The sequence below is a fragment of the Notolepis coatsorum genome, assembly GCF_963971535.1.
Source record: "Notolepis coatsorum genome assembly, chromosome: 1".
In the NCBI taxonomy this organism is placed as follows: Eukaryota; Metazoa; Chordata; class Actinopteri; order Aulopiformes; family Paralepididae; genus Notolepis; species Notolepis coatsorum.
This window is the reverse complement of record NC_140165.1, coordinates 176481297-176507571: the sequence shown is the minus strand read 5'-3', so window position 1 is coordinate 176507571 and position 26275 is coordinate 176481297. Positions and strand designations below refer to the sequence as shown.

Here is a 26275-nt window from a genome sequence, read left to right as displayed (position 1 = left end):
AATAAACCAAAACACAACAAAAACGATTCTATTCAGGACTGAGATGGCGGGAAATCCCCTCTTATTTCCTCCAGTTATTGTGCTGAAAAGTACGGAAGCGTATTGCTGCCAGCAGCCAGTGCCACACCAGAAACAGAAGAAAATATCAGTATCACGTGATTGATTGATTGATTGATTGAAACGTTTATTAACAGATTGCAGAATGGGTACAGTACAGTACAGCTCAATACATACAATTGTTAAGGGGATGCAGACCAGAGAAAGACTTTCGTCTTGTTTACATCAGGGTCCCCCATTTTCAATTCATCATAATATATGACATACATGACATACAGATAGACAGTACTGCTACATCTATACATTTATGACATATCAGATTTGCAAATACAGTACTGTTTGTGATACAAAAAGTGTCCAGAAAAAGAGTGTATATGTGACAACGTCACCTCAAACTTCGATGCTCCGAGTGGGAGTCGAACCCCGGTCTCCCACGTCGCAGGCAACAACACAGACCGCTATACCAAGAGGTGAATTCACTACTTTGCAACGTGTCTATCTGTCTTTGAGGATGTGAGAGTGAGTTTAACCCATAGCACCGCTACTCACCCCAGCCCTTCTTGACTGCGCTTCACGATACCATCCGTTACACTCACCCTCTCAAACTCACTCCACTCCACCCAAGGCACTTCGATGCCCCGAGTGGGAGTCGAACCCCGGTCTCCCACGCCGCAGGCAACAACACAGACCGCTATACCAAGAGGTGAATCCACTACTTCGCAACGTGTCTATCTGTCTTTTTGAGGATGTGAGAGTGAGTTTAACCCATAGCACCGCTACTCAACCCAGCCCTTCTTGACTGCGCTTCACGATACCATCCGTTACACTCACCCTCTCAAACTCACTCCACTCCACCCAAGGCACTTCAATGCCCCGAGTGGGAGTCGAACCCTGGTCTCCCATGCCGCAGGCAACAACACAGACCACTATACCAAGAGGTGAATTCACTACTTTGCAACGTGTCTATCTGTCTTTGAGGATGTGAGAGTGAGTTTAACCCATAGCACCGCTACTCCATGATAAAAACTGCAAAAAAAATTTCATCAATGACAAAACTGAGGAAAACAAAAATAAACCACGCGAACTTTGGAAATTACTCAATAATCAACTAGGCTGCAGTAAAAAACTTAAAACCAGGTTCTCAAACATAAACATAAAGACGGACAACACAAAAGGTTCAATCTTAAATTATAATTTTTTTTGATAGGTTTTGCTTCTGTTGCTGGTTGGTTCTCCTCAGCTTCTCTCTGGTACTGTAGGAGAGGATAGATATGGCACTTTTGAAACCCTTTGTTTATCTTTAGATCATACATTTGGAAATAACTGTTCATCTCACTTCAATCGTTTTTGTTGCAGAGCATGGTGTTTTCTCAGGCAGACAGATGTAAACACTGGTCTGTGTTGCATGTGCCTGACGGGCTGAACTGTTTGTATTGCAGTCATGTTCCGACTTAACTGAATACACATGTGTGTGTGTGGACTGCTGTACTATTGCGGGTATTGAAGTGAACAATGCAACTTCCTTTTTTTTTTTTATGAATGATTAGGTGTCGATATTTCGGAAATGAGTATTGAAACAGTTTTGGGTATTCAGAATCGATATGTGTCGATTTTTTGATATTTTTGACAACACTACTATGTATGTGTGTATGTATATATATATGTATGTGTATATGTATGTGTATATATGTAATGTGTGTATATATATCAGAGAATCAGCCCCTTGCGTCCTTAGTGTATAAATTATGACATGGTGTATGTTTGTTCATTGATGTGACAGTGTCTGGCAACATACTGTTTGTGTTCTTTTTATTTATTTTTTATTTTCTTTGTGTTTGTGATTTGTCTTGATGTGTGTTTGTGAAACTATAAAAGCTGAAAATAAAATATTATAAAGACAGACAACACACTCATCACAGACAAACTGGATGTAGCCAATTACTTAAACACTTTCTTCACAAACATAGCCACAACACTGGTAAACAAACTACCCTCCCACTCGGGGCAGTATGGGGTAGAACACATAGTAGCATACTACAAGAACCTAGGCGTCCACAAAGACGATTTCAAACTGAAAATGGTAACTACAGATGAGGTACTCAATAAACTGAGCGCCCTCCAACCGAACAAGGCCACTGGCCATGACAACATCCCCTCCAAATTCCTCAGAGACTCAGCAGCCGCCATCACCCCAGTCATCACACACATAATAAACCTCTCCATAAAACAGGGACACGTCCCCAAGGACTTCAAAATAGCGAGAGTAACACCCCTGCACAAAAATGGCAGCAAATTAGACCCAGGCAACTACCGCCCTGTTTCTATCCTTACATCCATCTCGAAAGTCATGGAAAAAATAGTATACGAACAGGTCGAAAAGTACCTTGCGGATAAAAATCTAATCTATGAATTCCAATCTGGCTTCAGAACATCCCACTCCACTGACACATGCCTTCTCTATTTGAACGACCACATCAAGCAAGAGGTGGACGCGGGCAAATACTGCGGCATGGTCATGCTGCAGCTAGACCTACAAAAGGCCTTCGACACTGTCAATCACACCATTCTGATTGACAAGCTAAAAGCAGTTGGCTTTGATAGTTTATCAGTGAGCTGGATACAATCCTACCTGGAGGGGAGAGAACAGATGGTGGAGGTAAACGGTACCCTACCCCCCCCCCCCCCCTCACAGTGAACTGTGGTGTTCCACAAGGAAGCATACTAGGACCACTACTGTTCCTAATTTATGCAAATGAAATGTCGTCAGCTTGTGACTGCAACTTGTTCCTGTTTGCGGACGACTCAGCCCTGCTGGTCTCTGACAAGAACAAGTTACAGGTTGAAAAAACCCTCAGCTCGGAACTAGGTAAAATCTGCATATGGCTCGCCGACAACAAACTATCATTACACATGGGAAAAACAGAGTCCATTCTCTTCGGTTCAAATAACAAACTCAGCAAGACCGACGGCTTCTCAGTTACAGTGGGTGACAATATTGTCACAAGGAAAGATGAAATTACCTACCTGGGTTCCATCCTAGAGGCTAATCTTTCCTGTGACAAAATGGCATCCAATGTAATAAAAAAAAGTCAACCAACGAACTCGATTCTTGTACCGGATCTCCTCTCTGGTAAACAAGAATACCCTGAAGACTCTGGCAGGAGCACTCATTCAAGGGTACTACGACTATGCTTGCACCTCATGGTACCAAAGCACCTCAAAGGCACTAAAAACCAAATTACAAATATCTCAAAACAAACTAGTCAGACTACTGCTTGACCTGACTCCTAGAACCCACCTCACCCCTGCACACTTTGCCAACCTAGGATGGCTTAGAGTAGACGACAGAGTACAGCAACTTGCAATGGGCCTGGTCTACAAGATACACTACACGACCAAGGTACCCATGTACATGTCAAAATACTTCCCAAAGGTCAGTGAATACCACGATCACAACACCAGAGGGAGCTCCATAAATCATGTAAAACCCAGATTCGGCTCAAACAAGGGACTAAACACGTTTCGCAATTATGCCACATCAATGTGGAACGCCCTACCCAAAGCTGTAAAGTAATGTGAATCACTACCCACCTTCAAAAACACTCTCAAAGAACACCTACGGGAGACTGCAATTCGAAACTGGCCCCTACAAATGTCCTAACCCAGTTGTACAATAAAGACCAAGCATGGCTTTGTCAGTATTCCAATGTACAGTGCCCCCCCCCCCCACCTCCAATGTACAGCCCCACCTACCCAACCTCCTCCAATGTACAGTTTCTATGTCAAATGTATGTCAGTATTCCAATGTACAGTGTGTGTGTCCCTACCCAACCCCCCCCCCCCCACCTCCAATGTACAGCCACACCCCACCTACCCAACCTCCTTCAATGCACAGTTTCTATGTCAAATGTACACTCTTTTTCTGGATTTTTTTTAGTATCACAAACAGTACTGTATTTGCAAATCTGGTATGTCATACATGTATAGATGTAGCAGTACTGTCTATCTGTATGTCGTGTGTGTCATATGATGAATTGAAAATGGGGGACCCTGATGGAAACAAGACGAAAGTCTTTCTCAGGTCTGCATCCTCTTAACAATTGTATGTATTGAGTTGTACTGTACTGTACCCATTCTGCAATCTGTTAATAAACTTTTCAATCAATCAATCAATCAATCAATCAGTGATTCACATTCCTTTACAGCTTTGGGTAGGGCGTTCCACATTGATGTGGCATAATTGCGAAACGTGTTTAGTCCCTTGTTTGAGCCGAATCTGGGTTTAACATGATTTGTGGAGCTCCCTCTGGACTTGCAATGGGCCTGGTCTACAAGATACACTATACGACCGGGGTGCCCATGTACATGTCAAAATACTTCCCAAAGGTCAGTGAATACCACAACCACTACACCAGAGGAAGCTCAACAAATCATGTTAAACCCAGATTCGGCTCAAACAAGGGACTAAACACGTTTCGCAATTATGCCACAACAATGTGGAACGCCCTACCCAAAGCTGTAAATGAATGTGAATCCCTGCCCACATTCAAAACCGCTCTTAAAGAGCACCTACGGGAGGCTGCAATTCGAAACTGGCCACCGTAAATGCCCAAAACCCCCACCACCTCCTAATAGACAGTCTCCTCCCCACCGCATGTATATATCCTCTCCCCGCCGTATGTATATTTCTCTCCCACCCACCCACCCCCTCCTAATGTACAGTCCCCTCCCCATCATATGTATATACTTTGTCAGGATCTAGGGGTAACAGTACTGTATATTTGAATACCGTTTATGTCACAAATGTATCAGTACTAAATACCTATATGTCCCTATGCCATAAATGTCATGTATGTTGTGTATGTCATAAATGTCTATAAATATATGAATTGAAAATGGGGGACCCTGATGGAAACAAGACTAACGTCTTTCTCAGGTCTGCATCCCCTTAACAATTGTATGTATTGAGCCGTACTGTATTGTACCCATTCTGCAATCTGTTAAATAAAGTTTTCATTCATTCATTCATTCATTCATTCATTCATTCATTCATTGTGATCGTGGTATTCACTGACCTTTGGGAAGTATTTTGACATGTACATGGGTACCTTGGTCGTGTAGTGTATCTTGTAGACCAGGCCCATTGCAAGTTGCTGTACTCTGTCTGTGAAACGTAAAAAAATGTATAACAATTAGTTTTTCACGTTATAACAATATGTGTTCACGTTATTACGACATACAAACGTATCACATATAACAATACAAACGTTTAACGTGATAACTACCTGACCTCCACCTTCTGCGCTGCCTCAGCATAATTATGACACTTGATCAATTACCCTGACTTTGTTTACCTGATTTTCCCGGACTTTCCTTGGACATTCAAGAGGCCTTGCCTCACGTGCACCACCACAGTTCACACATTCTTCGCCATCCTGAATACATCTCATCAAATCTCCTACTGTACAGAAGCCACGTGTCCAAATGTTTACCTTTAGTTTCGAGTCGACTCGTGCTATTTCGTCACGATTAATAAAGTATGTCTCGAGACAGAAAAAAACAATAATAATCTCACGCGAAAATGTATAATACATTTCAATTATATTTTTAAAAGCAAACATTTGGTCGTCCGTTTTTTCTTTTGCATGGCCGCATATGATTGGCAGATTTAATCATGATCCCGCCTCCACTATCCCGTTTACTTCCGCATTCAAACATGGCGACGTGCATGGTCGCTAGATTAGGAGGCATAACATTAAATGCACTGAAACCGGCGACAAGACAGTTTGCAAGCAGGAGGGCAACACTGTTCATCCCGCATCGCTTGGCTCATGCTCACGGCGTCCGGAGCAGCTTGTACGAACATGTCCGAGAAGGTTACAGTGACAAGCCCGAGCTGGACATGCGACTAGTGTGTGAGGATACGGACAAAGTCATAGCCAATGTGGATAACAGAAAGGGGATGTTGCGAGGGGATGATGTCAGAGAAATTGTAAGATTTCTATGCGGTTTTTTTCATGCTGCGGTCAGTGGGGCTGAATTGCGTTTATACTAGTGTCTGTGTGATGTTCAAATCACAACAGTATCTAGTTGAAACAAGCAGTCAAGCTGAGTCATGCTATCTGATAAAGGAACATTTCACCATGTATGGAGCCTACTTTACCGTTTTACCTTGACTGCCTGTCGGGAAATTTAACAAAACTCATTCTCTTTCTTTCTCTCTCTCTCTTTCTAACACACACATTCCACAGCACTGTTCTACTGAGACATATATTAATTGTTTGTGCTTGTGTATCAGTGAATACAATAATTATCGTACTGTACATCTGACAAGTGGCAACCCCGTTGTGCATGCATGTGTGTGTCACAACATGGTCTGTTTTGCTCTTCCTGTGTCAGGTGTGCACGTGGCAGAAGCTCCAAGCGGTCAGGAAAGACATCTCTGAGCTGGAGGAGCAGAAGAAAAATATTAGTGCTACAGTCAGAGCACTAGTGGTCAGTACATCTATCACAGCTGTGTTACAGTACATATACTACATATGGTCGATAATGTTGGTTTTTAAACGGATATTTCACTTTGAAATACCATGTCAATCAAGGTGGTTTGGACGTTAGCTCTGTAAATCTCATTACTGGAAGGTCAGGGTTTTGATCTCCTGCGACAGCCAATGTCCCCTCTGTGTCGAATGCCCTTGAGCAAGAGACTGAACCCTTACCGGCCCTGGTTTGATTGATTGAACATTTTATTAGCAGATTGCAGAATGGGTACAATACAGTACGGATCAATACACACAATTGTTAAGGGATTGCAGAAAAAAAAGGTCTACGATGCAGGGAAAAAATAGTCTACGAACAGGTTGAAAAGTACCTTGCAGGAAAAAATCTAATCTACGGATTCCAATCTGGCTTCAGAAGTTCCCACTCCACTGACGCATGCCTTCTCTATTGAACGACCACATCAAACAAGAGGTGGACGCGGGCAAATACTGCGGCATGGTCATGCTGGACCTACAAAAGGCCTTTGACATTGTCAATCACTCCATTCTGATTGACAAGCTAAAAGCAATTGGTTTCGATAGTCTATCAGTGAGCTGGATGAAATCCTACCTGGAGGGGAGATAACAGATGGTGGAGGTAAACGGTACTATATCCCCCCCCCTCACAGTGAGCTGTGGTGTTCCACAAGGAAGCATACTAGGACCGCTACTGTTCCTAATTTATGCAAATGACATGTCGTCAGCTTGTGACTGCAACTTGTTCTTGTTTGTGGACGACTCAGCCCTGCTGGTCTCTGACAGGGACAAGTTACAGGTTGAAAAACCCCTCAGCTCAGAACTAGGCAAAATCTGCACCTGGCTCGCTGATAACAAACTATCATAACACCTGGGTAAAACGGAGTCCATTCTCTTCGGATCAAATAACAAACTCTGCAAGACCGACGGCTTCTCAGTTACAGTGGGTGACAATATTGTCACAAGGAAAGATGAAATTACATACCTGGGTTCGATCCTAGAGGCAAATCTTTCCTGTGACAAAATGGCATCCAATGTAATCAAAAAGTCAACCAACAAACTAGATTCTTGTACCGGATCTCCTCTCTGGTAAACAAGAATACCATGAAGACTCTGGCAGGAGCACTCATTCAAGGGTACTACGACTATGCTTGCACCTCATGGTACCAAAGCACCTCAAAGGCGCTAAAACAAGATTACAAACATCACAAAACAAACTGGTCAGACTACTACAGTACTACTTGACCTTACTCCTAAAACCCACCTCACCCCTGCCCACTTTGACTACCTAGGATGGCTTAGAGTAGACGACAGAGTACAGCAACTTGCAATGGGCCTGGTCTACAAGATGCACTACACCACTCAGGTACCCATGTACATGTCGAAATACTTCCCAAAGGTCAGTGAATACCATGCCCACAACACCAGAGGGTCCACAAATTATGTGCAACCCAGATTCTGCACAAACAAGGGACTAAACAACACGTTTCGCAATTATGCCACAGCAATGTGGAACGCCCTACCTACAGCCGTAAAAAAATGTGAATCCCTACCCACATTCAAAACCGCTCTTAAAGAGCACTTATGGGAGGCTGCAATTCGAAACTGGCCACCGTAAATGTCCAAACCCCCCCTCCCCACCGTATGTATATATTTTCTCCCACCCACCCCCTCCTAATGTTCTCCTCCCCATCATATGTATATATTTTCTGTTAGGATCTCTGGGTAACAGTACTGTATATGCATGTCGTATATGTCACAAATGTAACGGTACTATATACCTGTATGTCCCTATGTCATAAATGTCATGATGTTGTGTATGTCATAAATGTCACTATGAATTGAAAATGGGGGACCCTGATGTAAACAAGACAAACGTCTTTCTCTGGTCTGCATCCCCTTAACACTTTGGCTGCCATGGGTTAAATTCATTATCAACCATAGGTTGCCGGCTCTATTTGTCTATAGAGAAAGTCCCCTTATTTGCAGGGCTATAACTTTTTAAATTCTATTGCTACATTGCCATTATTAGGGCCCATTCAAAGTCCTATATGTATTGTTCATTGTGTAGCAACGTTAAACTTTTTCATTCACATATTCATAGTAAAGTATGGTCTAATGCAGTGGTTCTCAAACTGTGGTATGCGTACCACTAGTGGTACTTGGTGGTACTGCTGGTGGTACTTGAAAACATTTACAAAAAAGCACAATTTTTTTATTTTTTTTTTTAACTTTTTTAAACATAACATAAAATTAGACACACAGGCATTAACAGTAAACATCCAGTAATTTTTAGAAGCAGGCCAGGCCAGTGTTTCTGGTTACGGTGGCGCGATAGTTAGATAACCTAAGTGGGGAACAACCAGGAGATCACTGTGACAGAGAGTAATGCAGTCTAAACAGTCATAAATCTTTAATTCAACTTCAGCCCTGATCATAACCATTTATTTTTAGATTTTTTGTAATGTCAGATAAAAAAATCTGACATTACAAAAAATCCATCAAAATCTGTGTTGCTGCTAATCATTGACACATGCCTAGCCTGTAACAATCCCCCACAGAAAAATGTACTGAATGTATTTGATATATTGAAAATATTTAACTTTTTGTGTTTTTTTTAACAATAATTTGTGATGCCATCACACAAACTGGCATTTAAAGGGTAAACATAAAAAAATGTATTAAATATGTGTTTTCTTTTCTTTTTTACAATAATTTGTGATGCCCATCACAAACACTGGCATTTAAAGGGTAAAAATTCCTGCACCAGAATGCACGAAATTAAGTTTTTGTAACAAAATAATTGTGTGTGTGTGTGTGTGTGTGTGTGTGTGTGTGTGTGAGAGAATGATGGACAATCGCTTGCTGTGTGTGAGAGAGAGAGAGAGAGAGAGAGAATTAAGTACATTTGCTGAAATACAGTTCTTAATTTTCTCACTTGCTATGTGAGAATGTTAGTTATTATGTTCTCAATGCCCCTTGCATTGTATGAGTTGTGTGGAAGCGTTTGCTAGTTCTAGTGCTATCCCTTTGTACATTGTGGCTGTGTCTGACAAAAGTTAACAATACATAATTGTATTAGGAATACATTTGCCTCCTGCGTGAACTGCGCATAGCTGAATAGACTGTATTTTAACGCCGGTCATATGGTGGTACTTGGAGAGCCAGCTACGTTCTCAGGTGGTACTTGGTGTAAAAAGTTTGAGAACCACTGGTCTAATGTATAAGTATGTTTTCATCTCTTTCTGCAGCTTTCTCCAGAACGTGATCTATAGCCCCAAATACATTATATTGATGATGCAATACAGTTTTATGGCAATCAGCGCGATATAAAAAATTCCAACTAGACGTACTTCTAGAAGTTACTACACGTCATCTGATGTTGACCGGATGGGCTAGGGGGCGTTTATAATTCCGTGGGCAGCGTTATACCAATCATCTAATGTGGGTCAAATGTTGATAATAGCAGTTAGTATCGAAGACTGTAATTTTACACGCTAAAACTCACCCCAGTCTCTGCGCGCCGTTGGGCAATCATCGTAGAGTAGAAATTTTACCATTATGGGATGTCGATTTACCCGGTCCAACTCCAGCTTGTATAATGGTATATACGTCCAAATCATGTTGTTTATCGAGTTATTGGCAATCGATCGCTATGTAGTGTGTCGAGATCGAGTCCCGGGACCTATAGTGAGTGCCCGGAAGTAATACGGCCGACCAGCACAACCTCTACGGCACTTCCTGTTAAGCGATTGCGCCGATCGGCCACCAGATGGCGCTCCTGAACCGCCAGAGAGCTCAGTGGGTCCTCCTGGTGGATCTCAGGCCAGCGGAGGGGAAATATGAATCCGATCCCACATTTTTGAAATATTGATATTAAAGACGCTGTAAAGCGTCTTCGGCAACTTGAGCATGGCCGGGAATGACGTGTTTAAGCGTTTTCCGGCACCCAAAGTGTTAACAATTGTGTGTATTGAGCCGTACTGTATTGTACCCATTCTGCAATCTGTTAAATAAAGTTTTCATTCATTCAGACCAGAGAAAGACTTTCGTCTTGTTTACATCAGGGTCCCCCATTTTCAATTCATCATAACATATATGACATACATGACATACAGATAGACTACTGTTACATCCAGACATTTATGACATACCAGATCTACAAATATACAGTACTGTTTAAGAGTACAACGCCTGTCATATAGACCCTGGAGTTAGAAACTCTGATTAATAGACAGAGTTTCTAAAAAGAGAGTATATACATTTGAGGGGGAAGAAACTGTACATTGGAGGAGGTTGGGTAGGTGGGGTGGGGAGGGGGTTGAGTAGGTGGGGGGGGGGGGGACTACATTGGAGGGGGTTGGGTTTGGACATTTACAGGGGCCAGTTTAGAATTACAGCCTCCTGTAGGTGCTCTTTGAGAGCAGTTTTGAAGGTGGGTAGTGATTCACATTCCTTTACAGCTGTGGGTAGGGCGTTCCACATTGATGTGGCATAGTTGCAAAACGTGTTTAGTCCCTTGTTTGAGCCGAATTTAACATGATTTGTGGAGCTCCCTCTGGTGTTGTGGTCGTGGTATTCACTGACCTTTGGGACACCACTCACGAATAAAGTTGGGTTAACTCGTCGACGCTTGAGCACCAAACCCGAGAAAAGTCAGGTTTTCTATCGTTATTTCTTTTATTCGATATTCCCATTCATAATCCATCGAGGGAGCCTGTGTTATCATTGGGAATGAGTCTGAGATCGCAAACGTCCAATACCGCCGCCTGCCGCCTTGCGGCCGGTATTGCACATCCTTTGAAACTCTGGCTTGGTCTGTGCTTCGATCTTAAAAAGTCCGGGCTGGGTTTTCCTTGTCGGGCAGGACAAGCGTTTATAACACATGGATTGAGGAGAATCAAGCACTCCCGGTTCATGTTCTTTGGTGGATTATGTTGGCAACACGATCGACATCAATACTTGGAATGGCGATCAGATAATTGGAATATTCTTTTTGCAGTACATCCTAGTCAAGGTAATCAATCAATATGGTATCAATCTTGCGTTGATCCAAGAATCCCTTCCCCGCGATCCGAACATACGTGTGTAATGTGTGTGTAACGTATTCCGTTGGTGACGATCGAAGCATAGAAAAACTACCCCCCCCCCAACCCTTTATGCATTCATGATGAAACAATACAGATAATATAGCGTAAGTTTGTGTTTCAGGCAGGCATGCGTTCGTCATGGGACGGGGTTGCACTCCGTGCAGGGTCAGATAAGTACTCGCTATAAGTACCCACCTGGGCTACTTTGCATATCAATATAGCGCCGGTCGTCAGGTGTGTTAAATACGTTCTCAGATACATTCACACCTAACTTGTTGTGAATGACATGTGTTACACTCCATTCGTAGAGGCAATTAGGCACTGTCTGTAGTCTGTGCTCAAGCGAGGGGACATTTATGCGCATTCGCGGGAGCGCGCATGCACGTGGCGCCATTAGGTGCATGCAACCCCAGTTGATTTCAGGAACGCACGCCTGGTTTCAGGCTAGCTAGCTATTGTCTAATCAAACAAGTGAATCCATGGGAATCAAAGCGAGAGTGAGATGTAACATTACGCTAGCCTGCATGAGTGGGATTTATGAGAGGAATCGAACAAAATTGGAGAAGTTTCTGGTAACAGCTAAAAGACAAGCGGTGGAGCCCACAAGTACTCCAGCTACAACTTTTGAGAGTGGCAATCTCAAAACATCTACCCCGCTTTGAGTAGATTTGCAAGGGAAAGCAAGCACACACAAGTCACTGAATGTAGGCTAGAATGGGAATATTAAAAATTATTTATTTGCAACCTGCAGTAGTTAATAGTAGGCCTATTTTTGATTAATGTATTTTAATTGAAGGAAATCTACTCAGGGAAGTACTGCAATTATCATTTGAATGTAAAGAAATCTACTGCAGGCTAATTATTATTTTAATGAAAATAAATCTCCTACTCAGGGAAGTAGCCTACTGTAGGCCTACAACTACATTTTTAATTAGGCCTACAGTGGCACAGGATCATTTGCCAAGCTTTTGTTTTTTCATTTTCAAATAAAACAAATTTTGTCTTCGTTATGTTAAATTAATCTTGTCTTATTAGTAGAAGAGGAAATGGCATGTTTGTAGCCTAAAATAAATTGTAGCCTACATCTAGGTAGGGACCAGGTTAGGTGGGGCTCGAAAATATTTCCAATTACCCAAGTTGGGCCTGATTGAAAACGTTTGGCACCAGCTTGTCTCAACTAGCAGCACGTTTATCCAATTCTAGGGCTGTACCGAATGCTTCGAAGCTTCGATCATAATGTTGACATTCGAATTCTAAATCAACATTCGAATAAAAAATAAAAATTATAATATATATATATATACTTTTTTCAATCTGTTTAAACCAATGGGGGTTTTCTTCACAGTTGCAGTCAAAGATTAGGCTACACTAATATTATAATATTATACTATAAGACGTCACCATCACTTTCATACCAACCTTTATTGGATTATTTATGTTGACGAAACTGATGAGTTCTATTCATTAAAGAAAGTTGATTTAATAAAAGAAAAAGACTAATTTAATCACTTTATTCAAATTGAGGATTTAGTTTGAAAAAAAAATAATAATAATAATAAAACAAATTTAAAAAAAAAAGTTTTGAAGTAAAACATTTTTATAGACATTCGAAGCTTCGTTCGAATACTTCGATCGAAGCTTCGAATGTTAAAAAATTATATTCGGTACAGCCCTATTCCCAACAACATTCTCTTTGATCCACTTTTTCTCCTATTTTTCTGTATTTTTCTCCCATCCCAATTTAGTCGTTATGCCAATTTCCCCCTCCCCTTCCTGGTCGTTGCGCGCATTTGCCCCCCCCACTGGTCGGTGTAGGGAGCCCTGGGCCCTCATTTATCAACGTTGCGTACGCACAGATATGTGCGTAACCCGTGCGTACGATCATTTCTAAGCAAAGTGTGTGACTTATCAATTTGAACGTGTGCTTGACAGCTCAGGCCGTGCGTACCTGGCGCCCGGCGGTAGAATATGGAGACTGCAGACGGACGGCATATGCTCTCATCAATTTCATGCATTAGTTTCAACGCGGAAATAAGCTTTCGTTCATTAGTTTGACTGACGTGTTCTGTATGACCCCCATAATTCATTATAGTTAATTGTAAAATAGCAACAGTAGTGTAATTATGGTCAAAACCCTATAAATAGCATTTGGAATAATAGGTATTTCCTTCTGAATGAATGCAGCATGGTTTATATATAGCGTTATCGGAATATACGGGGTGTACTGACTGCGCTCCGCTTAACTCGACTCGTTATTATTTTGCGCACAGACCGCAGAAACACGGGAACGCCCCGACCACATTCAAAAGGCTTTGCCTGTTTGCCACTGCCAAACGAAACAAGTGGAACCCCGAAGGTGTAAGCAGAATACAAGTCACACGAACACGCACAATATAGTGTTCTTCCCCCTTCCTGTATAAGAAATAATTAAAAACGCATTGCAACGAGAACAGAGGTTATTTGTTGAGTTTGTGTATTACAAAACCCTTGCAATAAATGTGTCTTAAATTAATGAAAAGCATACATGCTCTGGATACAGGTAGCATATATCGTGTGGGTGATATGACTTGTATTCTGCTTGCATAACTTCGAAACTCCACCCACCCCGTCCCACAATGTCAAAGCCTTCCAAACATAAATCAAAACGTTCCCGCACTTCTGCAATCTATGCGCAAAGTAATAACGAGTTGAGTTCTAACAAAGAACGTATTACATGCTGGGTAGGCTGATAGAGTAAACTGTAAATAAAATAGCCTATAACATTATAAAGGATATGGGCTATAGCAGGGGTTCCCAACCTTTATTCCCCAGAGCCCCACGATTCCTGGGAGACATATAGGAATATGATATATTATATATGCGCAAGTTACTGTTGCATAATGTAGGCTATGGCTGCTATTATATGTAATTCATATAGGCTACCTAATACCGACAACAAAATAGATTGTATGCCTCTACAAATCATATTATACCCGGTAGCCAATCGAACAAAACTAATAAAGGCATTCATATTCCAGCATGGTTATAATGACACACCAACGCCAAACAGTGGTTAACGGTCTTTATTAGTGTTTTGAGCTGTCCAGGCAGAATTGCAGCAATGGTCTTAGGGAGTCGTTGATATCTGACATCACTGTGTACAAGTCCGCCAGCGTTTTATTTATCCCATAACACGGGTTGAGTCTTCTTGGTTCGACAGCGCCTCTGTGAACAATCTCGCTCGTGGAGTTTCTCAGAGTTCGCTCGGGTCAGTCCATTATTTCACATCCCATGGGGGGTGTTTCATTACCATATATGGATAATCATGCACGAGCATTGACGGTAAGAACAAATGGTATTTATCAACACTGAGTGTGCGTAGGACCCGTGTACGCACGGTTGATAAATCCTGATATTTCTGTGCGTACACACCAGCGTTTCCGTTAGCCGGTAATTACCGGTATTTGTCCGGCAAAATCTCTTGAAGTCCGACATATTTAATTTCTCCGGTCTTAATGTCCGGTGAAAATAATTCCCTGAGTCTAAGCACAATTTGATTATTTGAATTGTATTAAAATAGGCTAAAATTAAATAGCCTATGCGATGAACGAAACGATCATTACATTTGTTTCCTCGTTGCTTCTAATAATGACAACGACGTTGTCAGCGAGAGCTTTAAAAACGTAGGTCTCGGTTCGCTTCATCGGACCAAACGCGAACCAAATATAGGAAGTGATTATTATTACCACTGCTCGCAGCACTCACTGCAAAACAAGCACACTGCATCTAATCTCTCTATCTATCTATCTATCTATCTCTCTATCTATCTATCTATCTATCTATCTATGTCTGTGCATCTTGGGAAGAAGGAAGAAAAAACGCGGCTTATTATTATTACCGAGGCGCGCGGCTTATTATATTATTAAAACGGCTACTTGTGGGCACTCATAAAAACACCGTGGTCTACAAGTTGTTTAGCGAGAGGATGGTGGTAATAATGTGCTTCAATAGAACAATGGATCAATGCCATGTCAAAACTCGGCTCCGCTGATCTGGGCTCCGCAGTACACACACAGACACACACACACGCGCGCGCGCACACACAGGATCGCAGCCACACACACATTTCCACTGTCCAATAGACAAGCGCCCTTTTCGACCGCGTGACATTGAGGTGGAGAGAGTAGTCACGCAAACCACGATAATGTTGCCGTGTCTCTGCTTTCTCAGTTCTTCGCTTGATATAATTAATACAAATGTCCAATATAACGGAATTCGTTAGCTCATAAAAATGTGATTATAACAGACTGCTGTTTAGTGTCGGACCGACTGCCACATACGCGGTCTATTTTATTTCAAGTCAGCAGCAGCACGGAGTATCGAGGGACTTATTTTATTTGGAATATATTAATGACTGTATACGCAAAAGTAGCCTAGTTTTAAGTAATAATATTATAAATCTACATGCCTTGAGGATGACATGAGCCTGCCTATCAATTGTTTTAAAGCTCAATAAACTATGACCGGAATTAATCTCATTTGTCCGGTAGTTGAAATCTTGCAGGTCACGGAGACCGGCAACAATTTTTTCTAACGGAAACCCTGGTACACACATTCTAAATTCTGCGCTTAAGTACGAAAATAGAACACTTTCTAAGAATTGTTGATAAATGAGGGCCCTAAAGTCTATCGGATGCTTCCTCCGATACATAGGAGACAGCCAGCAGCCTCTTTTCACCTGACAGCGAGGACTCTCACTGGGGAAGTGTAACGCGTGGGAGGATCACACTACCTTACCCAGTTCCTTCCCTCGCTGTGCAGGCGCCTTGACCGACCTGTAGGAGTTGCTGTTTACAACGATCAGAATACCACCCACCGGCTTCCCACCCGCTGACACTGCCAATTGTGTCAGTATGACGACTAGGGCTGTCTTAAATACTTCAAAGCTTCGTTCGATGGCACAAGCTTCGAACATTAAAAAAAAATCGAAGTTAAAAAAAAAAAAAGTATTAATATTTTTTCATTGGGTGGGGCCGGGGGACAAATACACTGGAGGAAAGTAAGCTCTGCACTGCCCAAATTATATCATCACTATTGCCTGTTTGAAGGATATCATCCTCAAACACATATACACCTGGCTACATGCCGTGTAGAATTCCACACATAAGAAAGAAAGATACTGGGATGAATAAACAAAATAGGAAATAAAACGTAGAAATGCATGCAATACATAAATAAATATGAATCTCCATATATGAAATAGAACATTTAGATAAGGTGCTACTGAGATGTTTTGGTGAGTTCTTTGTTTTTTTGTGGAAGTAGCCCTTCTTAATTTCACTGATAATTGGTCTGTAGTGGAGTCTACATTGCCGGACCATGTAGAATCCGGACCTTGTAGACTGACATAATTCTGTGCATAGTTTAGTCTACACAGGCCATATTTCAAATAATCAAAATCTTACTTCATTCATCTTAAACATTCTTGATTTGGGGGATTGGTAGTTCCCATGAAATCTGAAGTTGTTCAAACGACAACAGCGATCCACCTTGAATTAAATCACACAGCCGAGTGAAACCTTGTTGGCTGCGTCACAGTCACGAAAGGGGCTACTTAATTAATTAATCCAATCCACTTTATTTATAGAGCACATTTAAAAACAACAAAGTTTACCAAAGTGCTGTACAAGTCCCTGTACAACATAAGATAAAAAAATATATATAATTTATTTTTCTTGAAGCTTCGAATTAACCAATTCTCCACCGGGCATTGTACCCATCCTAAACCATCCTCTGCCAGCTCTATTTGTCTATGGAGATGTTCACCTTCTTTGCAGGGCTATAACTTTTTAAATTGTATTGCTAAATTGACATTAATATGGCCCATTCAACATCAATTATCTATCGTTCAGGATGTAGGAACGTTTTACTTTTTCATTCACACATTCATACAAAATTACGGTCTAGAGTATAAATGTTTTGATCGTTTTCTGCAGTATTTCATAGAATGTGAGATATAGCCATAAATGCATATTGTGAAGGGCCAGATTAAACTGAATATATATATGTATCGTTTGATATACTTTGTATATTATTTATATATATACACGGAATATCCCTTTACCTGCGTACAGACCAGAGTAATATTCGCTCTCCTATTGGACAGCGGCCCCAGGCACCAACGACCAAGCCCCCAACGGCAAGTTCAAAGGCAACTCTGGGCATGTCAGAACATGCCCAGAGTCTGCATAGTAATACGAGACAAGAACTGAGGTTGGGACTAGATATTCACTTAAGTATAAATACGGCGCAGGTGTAAACAGCAGTAGTTCATTCAGTACCTTACCTAAACCTTACTTACCCTTCACCACGAGTCAACGTGCAGTGAAGTGAGCAACCTTGCATCTAAATAGAGCATTGAGAACCGCGTGCGAATAGAATGTTAAAGTGTCAGAGTTTAATGCAGTAATGTTGAGTTCGACTTAATCTAATGTGAAGTAATAGTCGATCATTTATTGTATATCGTGCGGCCACAGTTCTTCCGTATGTAGCATTACCCATCGGTTCGTCGTGTCTTTAGCTAGTGCACTTATCCAGGCTGTGTGGCCTAAATACGTGCCCACACCCGAGGAGTCCTAGGAGAGAACCGTTGGACATGTACACAGGAGAATCAGCACCGGCGATTGCAGAACCATTTCTGGTTGGATTATATTGCTTTGGGACCGTGACCACCGGAGAAGAGCACCGTTGATTTCCACTGTCGTTTGGGATTTAACCTCGTGAGGATTACCACTTGGGCCTGCCTCTTGGAAGGGGCTGGCTAGCTGTCGTCAATGCTGTCGAGCATCTTGGATTACAACTATTGCTTTTGTCTGCTGATCAAGGGAGTACAAGCACCGACTCCTGTACCTGGAGCCTCTTTATTCCTCGTTGACCCAGACGGAGTACCCGAACTTTCCTCTACCCATTGTCTCCAGTTGGTACCGGTGTTGCCCTATATAATTGCTACTGTACCACAGGTGGCGTCAGCTTAGACCCATCATAGTATTCCTACTATTCGGACTTATGCTCTTGACTGACTTTACGTATATTCTTCGCCATACAAGCGCGACCCTAATTCTCAATCTGTAACCTAACGTTGCCTAATAATAATAAATAACCCTCCAATAGAATTTCTGTGTCAATGCCGTGTTCTTGTGAGTGTTCACCATCAATATTTGATGTACTGTTTGGCCAGTAATTAAAGTACATAACTAGCAGTGGTTTAATATATCACAATCTTTAATACAGTCAGGGTTTTGTAACCCCTCAGTTACACATATATTAGATCATCAAATGCAGTTTGATAACGATCGACGCCAGATAAAAAATGTCAACTGTACATGGTCCTAGACATTATGGCTCATCATGCGCGGGTGAACGGTGGGGGGGGGGGGCGTTTATAATTCAATGACCGACGTTAAATGATTTATGTAGTATGGGTGATATATTGATCAGAGCAGTTTGTATCGAAAATTGTAAAGAGAAATGCTGAAACTCACCCCAGTCTCCTCGTAGCGTTGGGTGATGAGAGTGGAGCAAAAAGATCGCTATTATGGGATGTTGATCGATGCGATCCATTGCCGGGTTGTATATTACTAATACACGTCCAAATAATGTTGATTATTGAGTTATGGCAAAGATCCATATCCACGGTGTCTGTATTGAGCCCCGGGACGATCACAGAGTGGCCGGACGAAAATAGGGGACGGACCAAGCACTTTCGGCCACTTCCGGTTTGGCAACTCGTCGATCGGCCACGAGGTGGCGGTATTGAAGCGTTGCAGAGTTGAGCGGAGTCCTACAGCACCAGCCAAGACTCCGTGGGTGAAATGTGAATACCATGACGAAAATATGAAATATTGATCTCAAAGACGCCTTACGGCGTCATTGGCAGATTACGCATGGCGGAGAATGACGTGTTAACACGTCATCGGCGGAGAATGGGTTAAAATCGAAGCTCGGCCCCGAAGCTTCGATTGCCAAAAAAAGCCTCGAAGGTCAGCCCTAATGACGACCGCCCAAGCCGGAGGGGACCGCTGACAGCTGGATTCGATACCAGTGTCTCTGCGGTGGTAGACAGACACTTAATCCGCTGCGCTACCCGGCCGCTTTCCCTGTTCGAACGTTCGTTCGTTATGTTAACATTTGAATTCTAAATAAAAATCCGAATTTTTAATAAAAAATATTTGTATTTTTAAATGTATGCGTCTATTCATTCTGTTTAAACCAATGGGGTTTTTATTCACAGTTGCAGATAAAGATTAGGCTACACTAATATTATAGTATTAAAAAAAGTTATATTCATTAAAGAAAGTTGATTTAAAAAAATATATACTCATTTGATCAGATTAATCACTTTATTCAAATTGAGGATTTAGTTTGAGGATATCTATAAAAAAAAGAAATTTCTTTAATATATATATTTTTATTTTTTTATAAATGTTTTTATTTTCAATTTTCAACATAGAACAAGACATCACAACACAATACCGTCAATAATAACAAAAATAATGACACTAACAACAGTAATAACATTACAAGACAGGCAAACAGAAAAGAAAAAAGACAATGAAAAGACAATGAAAATAAATAAGGAAATGACAATAGAAAATAAAATAAGTGTGGCTTTCACGTGTGCGCCTTATCTCGTGTGCTATATATGTGTCCTACCTACCCATATGTGCGTGCGCTTTACCTATGTATACGTTTTATGTGTACATGCATATATGTGTGTTGTGAACGTGTGCGTATGACCGTGTATTCCCTAGTAGCCCAGAGTGCATGTACAGTACTACCGCAGCCAAGAGGACACGTACAGTATCAATGTAGTCAAGTGAGCATGTACAGTATTATTACCGTCAAGAGGGCATGTACAGTATCACTGTAGTCAAGTGGGCATGTACCGCATTACTGTAGTCAAAGGTATATGTACAGCATTACTGTAGTCAAGAGAACATGCACCGCACTACTGTAGCCAAGAGGACATGTACAGTATCAATGTAGTCAAGTGGGCATGTACAGTATTACTGTAGTCAAGGGTACACGCACAGCACTACCGTAGTCAAGAGAACATGTACAGTATTACCGCAGTCAAGAGAACATGTATAGTACCACCGTAGTCAATAGGACATGTACAGTATTTACAATGCCAGTACCGTCAGACAAAACAAGGCAGCAGTGGGAGGTTACTGGTAATGGGGAAATCCGGCGAGTACAGTGGTGGATAGTGCAGGCCCAATATGTGACAGATAGGGGTCCCAGATCTCATAAAAAGTGTCCAACTTGGAATGCAGCATACACGTAATATATTCACAGGGGATACATTCCATTATGATATTGTGCCATGACCTTATTGACGGGACCTCGTCCTTGATCCAAAACAACAGGATGTTCTTTCTAGCAGCAAATGTCAACAAATTGAACAGTCTCTTATGTTTGGAATTGGTAACATGAATATCTGGGAGGCCCAGCAAAAGGCAGAGGGGATCCAGCTCGATGGGGGTGTGAAATATGTCAGACAGTACTTCTTTTTTTTTTTTTTTTTTTTATATTTTTATTTTTTGCACAAATCTCTCCAACATTCCAAACATCTCTTTCCACATCATCATATTCAATTTCCAGGATTTGCCTTTTTCTTTTTTGTAAGAACATACAAAACATGTAAAGGACTCATACAAATACATTAATAACTGACATGGAAAATAAAAAAAGACATATACTATACTATACATTATGCGTATACATTCCTGATATATATACCTTGCATGTAGACCGAACTACCTTCGAGCAGGTATGTGCTGCATCCTCTATCGGGATGCCACCCTTCTCCATATTGCATGTGAGAGAAAGCGCCCCAGACATATGCAGTTGTGCATGATAACATGCATGCACGCATGTCTCCGACACATGTATGTGGGTACGTGTATCACGTAAGCATGTGTACATGCCTCATATGTGTGTGTGTGTGCATCTTCCTGGTATGTGACTGTACTCCTATCTCTTGTGTGTGTTTCGTATCCATGTGTGCCTCTGCCCCCTATGTGAGTGTATATCTCAGATGTGTATATATATGTGCGTCTCAGCTACGTATGTGTGTGTCTCCTATATACATGTGTATCCCCCTTATGTGTCAGTGAAAGCTTATATTTCAACTATGTGTATGTAGGTATGTGTATGCCTATTTCCTATAAATGAGTATGTGCATGTATGTGTGCCCCTGACGTGTATACCTTATCCTTGTGTATATGAGTGTGTGTAAACCTATTATGTACACATATGAATATGTGTATCCTAGATACTTGTATGCGGCTATACCTGCGCACATGTGAGTGTGATAGAGACAGTGACCGTTCCATAGACACACCATCCGGACATAAAATATATGTACATATATACACAATACATTATAAAGCACAAGTACCATCAGATCAAATCCCCTTTTTCATATTCATCCTTGATAATATTGTAATCCCATCTTAATCATTTGTCCCCAGACCGTTCAGTCAGGTGTAGAAAACTGTCCCATACTTCAGCGAAAATATCCTCTCTCCCTGCGACTCTATACGTCACCCTTTCATATGATGCTGTCCGGAACATTAGTTCCATCCATTCTTTAAAAGTAATATCAACAGGTGATTTCCAATGTCGTAATGCAATTCTACATCCTGATATCATGGCCATTCTATACCACATTCCCCGGTATTTAGGCAGTTTAATCCCTTTCGGTACTATACCCAAAACACATGCCATTGGGGCGTTATTTATCTTCACATTCAAGACCTTACTTAGGAATATCACAATTTGATCCCACATTTTCCGGACCTTCTCACATTCGTACAACATGTGCAGTAAAGTGCCTGTCTCCTTCTCACATCTCCAGCAGATGTCACTGTCCCTTAATTTCAGTCTGGCCAGTTTACTAGGCGTCCAATAGCTTCTGTTCAACACTTTGTAAAAAATAAGTTGTGATTGCGCCTCCCTAGAGAATTTACTCCATTTGGACACCAGTTTCTCCCACATTTCCTCAGTAATATCCTCACGTACATCGTTCTCCCAGCTCAATCTCAGACCCGCCAATTTGGGTGCATTGTATTCTCTTATAACATCATAAAATCTTGACGCACCGCCTTTCCTACGCCATCCTTTATAGAATATTTCTTGAATTGCAGTAATCGGGCCACACTTTGGTCCCCCTATTGATGACGATATACAATGTCTAATCTGTAGGAATTTATAAAAGTTTTTATTATCTATATCAAAATCCTCTTTAATATCCTCAAAAGGCAAGACCCCATCCTCCCCGGCTATATCCCCTAGTACATGTATCCCCCTTTTAATCCAATCGTCCCATATGACTGATTTCTTACCAATCTTTAGTTTCTTATTATACCATATAGAGGCTCTCGTAGTTAAATATGGGCTATCACCAGTCATTTTGTGCGATTGATTCCAAGTTTCCCTGATAAATGCCATTAAAGGGTTTTTAAAAGGTATAGGTCTGTCTGATTGTGTCAGGAAGGATTCCAGAGATGAGGGATATATCATTTCCTCCTCCATCTTGACCCAAGCAGGTGCCTCCTCAGACGAGTGATTCAGTTTGGAGAGCTGGGAGAGCGAGAATGCATAGTGATACCAGTCTAGTTTAGGCAGGGATAAGCCACCATTTTCCTTTGCTGCATACATTTTGGCCTGTCCAAATAGCGGCCTTTTGCCCCCCCACAGATAAACATTAATGACTTTGTCATACTGTTTGAGTAATTGGGTCGGGAGAGTCAGCGGCAACATATATAGGATATAATTTAATTTGGGAGCCAATATCATTTTTACTAGGTTTATCTTTCCCAGGAGGGACATATTCATTTTGGCCCAATTCTGGGTCAGAGCACTAATGTGTTCGATTATAGGGGCAATATTGGTTTGCATCAACTCTTTCAGACCTGGGATCAGCTTTATTCCTAGGTATATCAACCCTGACGGCATCCATCTGTATTGCCACCCCCTTCTGATATCAGGGGGACAACATTTAGAGAGAGGCATTGCTTCTGACTTGCTCCAGTTGATTGTGTACCCAGATATTTCGGAGAAGGACTCGATAATAGTTCCAATGACCCCAGCTGCTGTTCGGGGATTGCTGGATACCAATAAGATATCGTCCGCATACAAAAATAATTTATGTTCTACCTGTCCCGCTATTATCCCTTTGATGTCCTGATTAGTCCTTAGTGCGATAGCAAGTGGTTCGAGGAAGAGCGCAAACATTTGGGGAGAAAGCGGAGAACCTTGTCTCGTCCCCCGCCCTAGGTTAAAGGGCGAGGATACGATCCCGTTGGTCAATACTGATGCCATCGGATTTGTGTATAACAGTTTTACCCACCCGGTAAACGATGGTCCGAACCCGAAGCGCTCTAGTGTGTGAAATAAGAATGCAAATTCCACCTTATCAAAGGCCTTTTCGGCATCCAATGAGAAGGCCACTGTAGGTTCTACATCATTCCTGACCTTCCACATTATGTGTAGGAGTCTGCGGATATTATCAGCTGAGTTTCTCCCCTTCACAAAGCCCACTTGATCTGAATGCACCAGAGTTGGTAATACATCTTCTATTCTATTCGCAAGTATCTTTGCCAATACTTTTTCTTCCAAATTGCTCAGGGATATAGGTCTATAGCTTCCACAGCATTGAGGGTCTTTGCCCTTTTTCTGTAGTAATGTAATAGTGGCAGATCTCAAGCTAGTGGGCAAGCCCCCCTTTAACAATGAATCCTCATATACTTTTAATAGTCTCGGAGCGATTATATCACTGAATTGTTTGTAGAAATCGGGAGTAAACCCGTCGTCTCCTGGTGCTTTACCCAATTTAAGGCTGTTGATTGCCGCGTGTATTTCTTCTATCGAGACCCCCCCCCTCCATTGATTTTACCTGTTGTTTCGATAATGACGGTAATTTGATTCTGTCGAAGAACGCGTCCATTTTTTGCTGATCCACCGCCTTCTGTGGGGTATACAAGTCCTGGTAGAAGCACCTGAAAACATTATTAATTTCCTTTTTGTCTGTAATGATCTCGTCATCTTTATTACGAATCGAGGATATAATATTTTGATTATGCATTTGTTTAACCCGATTCGCTAGTATTTTACCCGCTCTCTCCCCTTGTTCATAGTATCTTTGGTTGGTCCTAAATAACACATATTCAGCCTTCTTTTGATATATGTTGTTCAATTCGTATTTGGATTTGCTTAGGTTTTCTCCACGTTTCTGGGTCTGGTCTCTGACTGTGCTGTTTCGAGAGTATTTTAATTTCCTCATCTAACGCTGTCATTTTTTGTTTCTCTGCCCTTTTTAGTATCGCACCGTATTGTATGAGTCGTCCTCTCATGTAAGCTTTACATGTGTCCCACATTATGCCACTATCATCTATTGACCCTTCATTAAGTTCCCAAAATTCCTTAAATATAGTTCTAATGTACGCACACGATCCTTCATCATTTAACATCAGGTTATTGAATCGCCATCTCCGAGATCGTTGCCCTTCTTCCATGGATGTGATCACTAAATCAACCGGAGCATGGTCAGATATTACAATGTTCCCTATCCCAGTACTTGCCACCTGTTCTACCAGTGCGCTAGAGATCAGGAAATAATCTATTCTAGAGTATGAGGAATGCGGGTGAGAGTAAAACGTGTAGTCTCTTTCTTGTGGGTTCATAACCCTCCAAATATCCACTAGACCCAATTCCTCTATCAGAACACCAACCGCCAGTCTTCCTGTGTTGTCAGCGGTCCTGGGTTGATACGATCTGTCCATTAAGGTGTTTCCAACCAAGTTGAAGTCCCCCCCTATGACTACGTTGCTATTCCCTATTTTCCTGATCACCTCACATACCTCATGGAAAAAGTCTGAGGATGACCCGTTGGGCGCATATATATTAGCTAAAGTAGTCCTCTGCCCCTCTAAATCAGCATCCAGTATAACCCATCTTCCCTCATCATGTGAGAAACTATTGTGCACCTTTAGGTCTAAGTTTTTTCTCACCAATATTGCCACCCCCCTCTTCCTAGAAGAGAACGTACTATAGTATATTTGTCCCACCCAATCCCTTTTAAGCTTGGCCGACTCCTCCTCATCCAGGTGTGATTCCTGAATTAGTGCAATATCTGTCTTTTTTTGTTTCAAGAACGTCAATATCTTTTTTCTCTTAATGGGATGATGACATCCGTCTATATTCCACGATATTATTTTAATCAGCCCCATATTCCTCGTAATGCATCTCCCCTGTGCAATCCAGGACGTATTCTAGTGCCTGAGACTGTGAAGATATATATACAATAGTATAGCATACAATGAAATAAAAAAGAACATATAAAAAAAACATAAATACATTTCCCCCCCCCACATTTACCCAAGCTACGTTCGATATGACCCCAGATAGAACAGTCGTACCGAGTGTGAGATCGATACTCACCCATGCACCTTGGTCCCCCTCGACTAACAGAGGAGTGCATATGGCACAAGGCAGGTTGCCCAAAACTGTGCCCCTACTATCTTGTATACCCTGATGTAACGTATGGCTCACACTGTAATCTATATACAGTGC

General features: G+C 41.6%; 1 protein-coding gene across 3 annotated transcripts in view; it reads left to right on the top strand.

Annotated features, from left to right (window-relative positions):
• Positions 1-5773: 5773 nt before the first annotated feature.
• The window catches only part of sars2 (seryl-tRNA synthetase 2, mitochondrial), a gene marked incomplete at its 5' end in the record, with an annotated part of 83945 nt that continues 63443 nt past the window's right edge, over positions 5774-26275 (top strand). For all 3 annotated transcript variants that reach the window (XM_084318479.1, XM_084318480.1, XM_084318478.1), the window contains 2 exons: positions 5774-6049; positions 6457-6552. In XM_084318479.1, coding sequence (XP_084174605.1) covers positions 5774-6049; positions 6457-6552 — 372 coding nt within the window. The remainder of the gene's footprint in view (positions 6050-6456; positions 6553-26275) is intronic.